This window comes from Corvus brachyrhynchos, unplaced genomic scaffold, assembly GCF_000691975.1.
Source record: "Corvus brachyrhynchos isolate BGI_N302 unplaced genomic scaffold, ASM69197v1 scaffold280, whole genome shotgun sequence".
Classification (NCBI taxonomy): Eukaryota; Metazoa; Chordata; class Aves; order Passeriformes; family Corvidae; genus Corvus; species Corvus brachyrhynchos.
The window spans coordinates 1,094,955-1,105,097 of NW_008236198.1; the positions used below are offsets into that span (position 1 = coordinate 1,094,955).

Below are 10,143 nucleotides of genomic sequence, written 5' to 3' on the forward strand. Positions count from 1 at the left end.
GGGGGGAAAAAGGGGTGTTTGGCAATTAGAAGCAAGGCTAAGATAAAGGATGAACATCTGAGGGTTTCCCATGAACACAAAGCACACATTTCTCTTGTCCTCTGTGGGATGGCTCAGGGCTGGGCTGGGCGCTCCAAGGAATGATTTCATTCCCACTGAAATCATACCGTGACTCTGGGAGGGCTCTGGGGTCTGACCAGGACCTGCCTAAAGCCTTAATATAATACAATAAAAGATCTTTATCTTTGCTCCGGGAAAGAGGAATACAAATTCCAGGCAGGGAAAACCCCAAAGATGACTGTGCCAAAAGGAGGCATTCACGGAATCCTAGAATCCTCCACTGCTGGGGGTTGGGAGGGACCTCAAGGATTTGGAAGATCCAGAGGGAGATCATGGGGCAGGCTGTGACACAGGGGACAATCCCTGCCCTGGGGCACTGCCCACGAGTTTGACACCAGCCAGGTGGGCGCCTGTGGGCAAAAAGTGCTTTGGGGACCCCTGCTGGAAATCAATATTAAAATCCCCTAAAAGCACAACTGGCGGTTCAGTCCCGCTGCAAACACCACCGCTGTATCTTTAGGATGAGCTCAGATCCCAGGAATCCCAAGGCATCCCTACCTGGAGGATCTTGTCTCCGGGCTGGAGCAGGCTGGAGGCGGGGCCGTCAGGCTGAACCCTAGTAACAAAGATACCCTATAAGTCAGAAGTAACACAGGTTAGGATGCTTTCTCCAAGAACTACATCCCAAAAAACAGGGGGCTCCCTAACTGGGGCCTGGAGATGGGTGAACGCCAAACTGGTTTAATCTGTTTGCAATCAAACACCAGTTTGGGGGTGGAGCAGCTCTCTGGGACCTTCAGCACTCAGGGGTCGTTGTAAACTGAAATCCCACATCACAAAGAAAGTCCAGTGTGAACAGGGCAGGAGCCACAGGTTATCAGCAGGGTGATTAACACGGGGCAAGTGTTAATTATTATTAGAATAATGTGTATCATAATCTCTACTGACATCTTTGCTTTCCCCAGGAAACACAGCTTTAACTTCATGATTTGCCAAACATTCTCCGTATTTATGGAAGTTCTCACTGTTTCTGCTACCCAGATCCAGAATTATCCAAGAACATCAACTCCGGGAATGTGTTCAAGGCCTCCTTTTCCAACAAACTCCAGTCAGTCCCGTGGCACCAAACACAAATCCATGGGTGTAAGATTCCACTTCCCAATCCTACACCCCTGGGAGCTGGGACTCACCACATGTTGGAGTTTTTCCGGGCTTCCTTTTATTGCAAATAGATCTATCTGAAAGGTGCAGTTCCCAGAATGAATCCTGAGTGTCCCTGACCACCACCAGGTGTCAGTTTTAATTCCCAGTTCAGAACACAACTGCTGCTGTGGGGTCTGTAAGGATCCAGGGATTTCCAGGCTGGTTTTATTTGACACAGCAGCTACAAACCCTGGAATTTCAGCCTCCAGGGATGATATCGTGCTTTAGGGTTCCCTCTAATTAGTTTAGTAAAAGTTTAATCAGGGCCTAAGGTGACTCTTAAAAAGTGAGAGAGGCAATTCTCCAGAAAACAGCCCCAAAAATTATCCAGGGAATATGGGTCAGACACTCATGGGATTGATGCTTGATTCCCTCATCTTCTTCAACTGGGGGGGAAAAAAAGCAAACACCACTCTGCTAAAACAAAAAACCCAAACAAAAAACAACAACAAAAAAATCCAAGCATAGGGAAAAACCTTTCAACTATCCCAACAGAAGGGCACAAACATCCCCCTCACGTTCTCTGCCTCCACTCTGTGAGCTCTCAAACAAGGAGCAGGGAGAGAGGAATTTCCAACTTACCTTATCTGAGGGTTTGAACGGATTCCCTTGTCCACTTATTCCACCACTGATACTAAACCCAAGGCCAGGATTCTTCTCTATCCTCACACAAAACTGGGTTAGAAAAACAGGGATGTCAGCACTAAACCCTGCCCAAGCCACGGCGCCTCCTTCCCTCACATCCCACTCCCCTGGATGAGCTGAGCCCCTGCACTCCACAAAACGGGAAAAGCCACTGGAATGTTGCTCTCAGCTGGAAGTACTGGCAGGATTTTCCCACGCTGCAGTGGTACCACAACATTCCCTGTGGTCCACGGATTTTTGCATGGATTTTAAGGTTTAATAAAATAAAACTAAAACCCTTTAGACCTGTGAAAGACAAGTTCATCCTGGCCAAGTTTTTCACTTAAGCACTGGGATAAACCCATCAGTGAGGCTTCATCTGGGGCAGTTTTATTTTCCCAGGAGGAGCCAGATGTGCAGCACCCCTGGGACAAAGCCAAGGGATAAAACACTCCGGGATCTCTGGAGCACTGCACCGAGCACCCACCTCTCCTGCCACAGCAAACAGGGCCTTCTCTCTTAGTCAGGGTGGCTCCAAAGAGCATTGAGGAATTGGATATAAAATAAAAATGAGCTCAGAGGAGCTTCATGGCCGTGCCCTGAGCTGGTCTGAGCACGTCCTCCCCCAGCAGGTTCTGAACATCAGGGATGTGGGACAGGAGCTGCTCCCGGGGCTCCACCAACACTTCCCACAGGAGGAAGGGTTAGGGATGGCTCTGCACCTTGTTCTGCTTCTCAGGGCCTCACACAGGCCCTGCAGGGTCATTAAGGACAAATCTAATGGGGACAGGAGCAGGGAATGAGGAAAGTCCCCAGTGCCCGTGCCAGGCTGGGGCACTGGGGCTGCAGCTGGGCTGTGCTGGGCAGGTCTGAGCAGAGCCCTGCTGGCGCTGAACTGGGCCACTGGGGAAAGGGCAGAAGCTGCAAATTAATTCAGTCTGACCCGGGGGTGCCAGCTCTGCTCAGGGACCTCAATTCCAAACGCTGTCACTGGGTCAGTGTGGGAGAAAATGGGTGTTGGTGGGTGCTGCTGGGGAAGGGATGGACCCAGCCTGCCCCCAGCCCAGCCAGAGCTCCCCCAGTCCGATGCCAGCTCCCCTGGGCTGCCCAGCTCAGCTGCCCCGCTCCTGCCCGAGCTTCCCCTCTCCCGTGGACACCTTGGAAAAGCCGGGAATGTTCATGCCCCCGTGTCTCACCTGCTCCTGGTAGGCGTCCGTGCTGCGCTGGCCCTTGGTCTGGATGAGGCACCGCTGGGGCTGGGGGGCCCGGGAGCTCTGGGAGGACGGGATCTGGATGGGCAGGGGGGGCTGGTACTGCTGGATGGTGACCTTGTTCATGCCGCCCTCGTACTGCTGCTCCCGGCTCCGGTGCTGCAGGCTCTGGGATCCCATCAGGGTCTGGATGTGGCTACCTGCCTGTGGGAACCGTCCCGTTAGGAACAGCCAATTCCCGCAGCTTCCAGAGCCGGCTGCAATCCTCCCCAGCCCCAGCACAGCCTCTGGAGCTGGGAAAACCAGGATTCTTACATTTCTCATCCCAATTTCTTGCAGGTCAGAGGATAAACAGCTCGGCTGTCAGAGCCAGCTCCGTCCCACACCATCAGCTCACCCTCCTCCCCCTCCTGTGCCTGAGAGGCATCTCTGGGAGCAATGGCTTTTGTTTCCCATCTTCCAGGAATTCTCCTGGGGATCTCTGGCTGCACTGCCCTGTGAAGCCAAGCGTTGCTGCTTCTGCAGCTGCCTTGGATAAAAGCTTGGAGCAGCAGGGAGATCCTTGGGATCGTTACACACAGCAGGTGCCAGTGTGACATCGTGGCTTCCACCGGGTGTCACTCACTCCTGGGACTTCAGGGATGGGGAGGATGGATCTCCTGACAATGATCCCTGTGATTATCCTGGCTCATCCCTGCAGCTCCTCCTCTGACACAGTTTGTGAGGATTCTCCATTCTCCAGCTTTATGGCCAGAGCAACCCAACCCAGCAGCCCCTGAGCCCATGAGCCGAGCTGGGCTGGGAGGGGCAGCCAGGAACTCCAAGCACTGGAATTCAACATCCACCACCACAGAACCACCAGGAACGAGACCCTTTTGCAGGGAGTTTATCAGCAAATGGGCTGTGCCTGGGCAGGGCTGGGCAGGAGCCATCCCACCACCCGTGCTTTATATGGACTGAACAACATCATTGGGATGAAAGCTCGGGATGAAACCCTGCCCAGCCCTCCGTGAGCAGAACGCACAAAGGGGCACCACGAAAACAGCACCCTTAACTCACAGCACCTCTTGCTTTAAGCCTTGAAACACCCCAGGTGTTGCCCAAAGCTGTCCTGCTGCATCCAGGGCGGGCTCAGGCTGAGCCTGGCACCCCTTACCTTCTTGGTGACGGTGTCGGGGGGCACGTCCCGCCGGCCCAGCGGGTACGGGGTCCAGGGGCTGCCCACGGCCACCTCGTCCTGCCCGTTGTCCAGGAGGCTGCTCTGCTGCGACGGGGTCTGTTCACAAAGGCAGGGCAGCCTTTAGTCACCAGCACAAACCCCTCCACTCTCAGTCACAACAACCCAGCAAGTGCAGTGCACAATGCCCAGTCTGCCCAGTATCCCACCAACACAGCACCACTGTGGAGCTCGAGAGGGTCAGGGCAGAATTAATGAGAATAATGAATGACGAGGGAGAAGAGAAAATCCGTTTATCGGGACTCGTTACTTTCAGAGCAACAGATTTTGGCAGAATTCCAATGTTTGAACAGTCTGCTGTCAATTCTGCAGTTAGAACTTCCCCACTGCTCATTCCAGCAGCAGAAACTTTTGCAGGAGGGATGTGCCACCAAGAAAAATGAGCTGTTTGTGTTTTCTGCAGCAAACATCCCCTGCTGGCAGTGCTGAGCTGGGGCTGGCTCCGTGTGCAGCTCCCAGAACCTCCTGGCCTGTGCCAGGGACGTTTTTTGTACAATATCAACCTGGAATTCAGTGTTTGCCTCAACAGGAATGGTCACAACACACAGGGAAAGCTTCCTAAATGTTCATAATTCCCTTTTCTCTCCTGTTCCACGTTTCCTCCTTGTCACTTTCCCCCTGGTTGTTTCCCTCCTGTTTTCAGGACTTTGGAGGGGGTCTGGACTTTTCCTGCCCCATCCCGATTTTCCTTTATCTGTCTCTCTATTTCTCTGTCATCACTGGGGGTTTTCCTAACACCTTTTGGGTGTCAAGCTTCCCAAAATTCCAGCATTGTCCTGCCACTGAGAGCACATGGTGCAGTGTAGTGCTCATTGAGTTCTGATTAATGGGAATCTGCAAAGGAACAAAAAATATCTGTTCTTCCCCTCTGCCATTCCAGCAATTTCTTCTCCAGCTTAGACTAAAAAAAAATCAGGATACACTTCTCTAGATGGCTGAAGAATAAATCAAATTTGCTTTGAAATGTGAAAGCTGAAAATTTTTCCATTAAAAACTGTTTTTCAACAGAAGTTTAAAAGTAATTTGAAGGGAATTATGATTTAAATCACATCTCTGAGGTGAAGTGAAAAAAAAATCCAACCCTGATTATTTGAAATAGAAGGAAACTTTCATTGTATTTTTTTCATCATTCAAGGAATCTTCCAGAAAAATCATGGAAGTTGTGATTTTCCTTCTATTCAAAACCACTGGAAAAGCATTTCCCCTGTTTAAAGCCCAGGATCTCCTTGCAGAGCTTTCTTTACCCCCATTAAAATGGAAAAAGGATCCATTCCCTCCAGAGCTGTCCTGGGAATCTGCTCACATCAATTCCTGGAGCTGGGGGCCCTCCCCAGGCTCATTCCAGAGGGAACCCCTGCTCCCATCCTCACTGTTATTCCCAAGGAAGGTGGGAATTCCCATCCTGGGAATGGGTTGCACCAAACCACGAACTTTAAAAACTTTTCACTGGGAGCTGGGTGCCAGAAATGGAAAGGATCCCTCTGGAAAGCGCTGGGCCTGGCCTGCAGAGGGGACTCTGCACTCCAGAGGGAAAAGGGAAAACACAGAGGGAGCTCCCAGCTTCCTCAGTGAACAGGGAAATCCCGGGATTTCATTTGCTGCAGCACAAGGAATTTGTCCCCTTGCAATAGCGGCCATTTCCTGAGCTGGGACAGGCTGCAACCCAGCTCCACTTCCATGAAATCTGGGGAAGAGAGGAAAAGCAGCACTTCCCACATTTTCCACAAGGAGCAGGTTGAGGCCATGAACATTTGCAGTGTAATTCATTGTTGAAGTTGATTTCCTGACAGCCAGACCTCACTCATTACTCTCCTGAATCCAGGCCACGGAAGGAGGGAGGGGAAGAGGCAAAGACTGAACTGCTGTGGCCTGGATTCTTTAGGAAATGCAAGTTCTGTGGCAGGTGTGCAGAAATAAAATTCAGCAATACTACACATACACAGTATTTTTCCAACAATAATTTCCCCCTGCAGTGATCTTTCCCAACAATAATTCTCCCAAACAGTACAGCAAGAGAACAACCCCTCAATGCAGTTCAGCATCACAGTTTCTATGGATATGGAGCAATGGAATGCTGGTGGAATAGAAAAGCAGAATAATCCCCATCAGACCACACCCCAAAATGTATCATGGAGCAGATTCCTGAATTTCCTCAGACATCCATCATTAACATCCATATTCACCTACAGCCTAAATGCCTGCCAGTGCCATCAAACACCTCATTCCTAACGTGTGGGGGGAACCAGCAACATTCTTTGGGGTTGATGCCCAATGGATTTTTTCCAAGGACTCTTGACAAGTACCTGAGCAGACAAACAAATTCTCGGGAAGCAAAGACAACACTGGAATGTCGTCCCTGCACACCCAGCACACACATCCAGGCGGGATCCCCTCGGAGCCTCCCGCCCCACAACAGAGCAGCACAGACCGAGAGCAGGACGGGAGCCTGGGGACAGTGGGGGGACATGGGATGGAGGTGACAGAGTATGGAGGGTCAGGAACAGCGGGAAAGGCCTACACTGCTCCCTGTGTGCTGCCATCCTGTCCTGGATTGCCGGGAATTCCGGCTGGAGCACGCGTGGGACCGGCGAGTGGAGCAGGGCCGAGGCTGGGCTCCGGCCAGCCCGCACAGCCAGCTCATGCTGCTGCTCAATTATCCTGCTCTCCTCAAATCCTTGGATCTGAGCTCTGAACCGGGCCTGGAACCCTCCTTTGGGGATTGCTGGCCAGGCTGCTCCAGCCTGGGCGGGTGCCAGGGGCCGGCCTGGCAGTGCCCAGCACAGCTGATCCCATTGGCACACAAGGATCTGGGCTCTGCTGCCCTTTAATTACTCACAGAGCTGCTGCTGATTTGTCCCCTCAGCTCCTGTGCCAGGGCAGGGAGAGGCTGAGCCATGCCCGTCCCTCTGACATAGAAAATCCTGCAGGAATGGCCCTCTCTGCCTTGCCCTGTGTGCCTCTCCCTTCAAATATTTGTTGGGAATACACAGTTTTGTATGTCTCTACTTGTCAACAATGTATTGATACTAAATATAAGATAAACAGTAAATAAATGAGGAAAATATTATCTTTTTTAGGTGTTACTCAAAGTTTAAAATGGGTTTGGGTGTGGTAACGTGTTCAAAACCCATCAGGTCTTACAGCACACCCACTTAATGCTTAGATATTAAAATCCCTGTCTCCTGGAGCCTGTTTAATATTTCCACACCCATTTTTCCAGGATCAAACAGTCCCAGAGCAAACCAGGTTCCCCACGGAGCAAATGATGGCCCCAGTGTGCGTGAGGAGAGCAGGAAAGCGGGAATGACAGCCAGGGAGCTCCGGAATCCAAAAAGCAAGGCCACCAAGGGGCACAACTGCACCCCTGCCAGCCTTGCTTTTTGGACTGGGCATTGTAAAAGCACGAGGAGTCGGCAGAAGCTAAACCAGGAGGAAGCAAGGATCATTAATTAACCGGGAATGCCGGGAATGCTGGCTAGCCCATACTTACTTTCGGTAGAGGTAGCTCTTGAAGCATTTGGTTTTCAAATTTAGATTTAGGCTGCAAGTTTAAAGTCATGCTTCGGCCGGCATGCATGGCTGAAACCCCTCCAGAGTGCAGCATGCCAAGGCTAACTGTGTGGTGTTTGTAAGCAGCGCTCTGAGTAGAGGAAACAACCACGGGACACATATGAACACACATGCTCAGAATTAAGTCTCACACATACATGGTTAAGTTCACAGAGTTTTAGTTTAAGCCAACAAACAGTACCGAGTATCAATAGCTCCTCCAGGCATGCACTGGTCACACAAAGCGAGTACATTGCTCCTCGTACAGAGAATGGGCACCAGAGAGGACTTCCACGCTGACAGCACATGAGGGGGTGTTGGGATCTGGAGTTCACAGGGTACAAGTCTTGCTTTTGCAAAAACGGCCAGATTTGGGTTTGGCTGGGCAGCCAGGGGTGGTCCTGGCACGGAGGAGCAGCCCCTGTGGGAGAGGCCTCTGCCCCATCCTGCGCCCTGGACACCCGGCTGCCCTCACGGGACGAGCTGGGGACAGCAGGGACACGGCTCCTGGGCTCCCCCAGCACAGCCTCCAGCTGCAGCCCAGCCCAGCTCCTTGGAGCTCTGCACCCAGCAGGAACTGCCTCGCAGGGATGAGGGACCAGCACCAGTGTCAGCTTTCCGGGGTTAAAGTACCCCTCAGTGCACGTTGTAGACTCAGTGTAAAGATATTCCTTAAACCAGCAACCTCTGGCAAGTGTTTATTTCCACCCCTGCTCGGGGTGCACTGGTTTCCCTGGGTAGGAGGCAGTTTCCAGTGGGTTCACACAGCACAAGGAAAAGAGCTGAAGGAGGAAAACGCTTCAGCCCTGGAGCCCCTTTTTAAAGTTTCCCCATTTGACCCTTAAGGATAATTTAATATCATCACACCCGAGCAACTGGAAGGTAAGGAGAATATTAACACCAAACTCAGGGGGCTCTAGCATAAAGCAGTATATGGACACATCTGGCAATGACTTCTTATGCATTTCACCACAGGAATTTGTCACAACCACTTCAGACCACGGAGTAAATCAGATTCATGGATTAGGTCATTAAATAGGTAATGACTGAATCATGCACTAAAGTACCCTTTGGATAGAAGGCAAATCAGCATAACTTCCTACAGCTACAAGGAGAAATGATCACATTCCCATTAGAACAGTGGCAGTGGATACCCAGGGATATTTCTCAGTTATAGACACCTTTAAACCCCCTGCACTAACAGTGACACCAGAGCTAAAATACATTTTATTACTTATTCTCTTTTTCCTTTATTCCCTTTTACTGCCAAGACGTGCCCAGCACCTCTCCAAGCTCTCGGTCGTCACTGACGAGGTGGCTCCAGCAGCGCTTCCATGAGCAGGGAAGAACCTCAGGGCTCATCCTAATTTTGGGCAGAGCTGCAGAAGTCACCACCCCAGCGACGGGCACCACAGAGCATCACTGGGGCAGAGCCTCTGGATTTACCCAGGACCCGGAGTCACCACCCCAGTGACCGCCCCAAGGAATGTCACCAGTGAGGAGCCTCTGGATTTACTGGGATCCCTCACTCCAGCTGAGCACACCCAGGGCCCTCGGCAGGCCATTCCCTTGGACACCACGGCAGGAATTTCATCCCTGGGAATTCTGGTGGTCACCACTGCACGTGCAAATCGTTTGACAGAGCGAAACACACAACTAAAGGCATTAATTGCAGAGAAATGCCAAACATACCCTGTCTAACCTTCTAGCTTCTATATGTCTAAGTAGCTGTTGTCTCCAGTCAGCAGGCATTTTAGCACAGCTCTCATTTCCCTTCCCAGGGGGAGGCCTCGGCTTTATATCACTGCTATCGGAAGGCTTGTCGCCATAGTTACCCAAGTTATAGTCTGACGGAATCTTTTCCAGCAGAGCTGCCATGGTGGGCCTCGCTGAGACCGGCCGCGTTTGGGCCGTGCCGTAGCTCTCTGTGCTGTAGCTTCGTGCGGACAAGGGCCTCCTTTGCGTGAGGTTTTTAACTGGGAAGCTCCCAGTCTGGGCTTTCACTTCCTGGTAGGAAGGGTGCTCGTCTTCGTAGCGCCCGTTGCGCTTGAGGAACTGGGCCTCGGGCACGGCCATGCTGCCCTGGCGCTCCGGGGCGCCGCGGGGCGGGGCCCGGCCGTACCTGTCCGCCGGGGGCAGCTCCTGGGGCTCGCCCACCCTGCGGAACACGGACATCTCCGCCGAGCTGACCAGCGAATCCGCCCTGCGCAGGAAGCCGGGCCGCGTGGCCGGGCCGGGGAACGGGGCCGGCGCCGGCGC

General features: G+C 52.2%; 1 protein-coding gene across 1 annotated transcript in view; it reads right to left on the reverse strand.

Moving 5' to 3' along the window:
- The window catches only part of LRRC7 (leucine rich repeat containing 7), a 107,581-nt gene that overhangs the window by 477 nt on the left and 96,961 nt on the right, over positions 1-10,143 (reverse strand). The window contains exons 21-27 of the mRNA XM_017740637.1: positions 9,577-10,143; positions 7,826-7,975; positions 4,255-4,374; positions 3,084-3,302; positions 1,846-1,938; positions 618-693; positions 19-22 (exon numbers count right to left, since the gene is read on the reverse strand). Of these exons, the coding sequence (XP_017596126.1) occupies positions 19-22; positions 618-693; positions 1,846-1,938; positions 3,084-3,302; positions 4,255-4,374; positions 7,826-7,975; positions 9,577-10,143 (1,229 nt within the window). The remainder of the gene's footprint in view (positions 1-18; positions 23-617; positions 694-1,845; positions 1,939-3,083; positions 3,303-4,254; positions 4,375-7,825; positions 7,976-9,576) is intronic.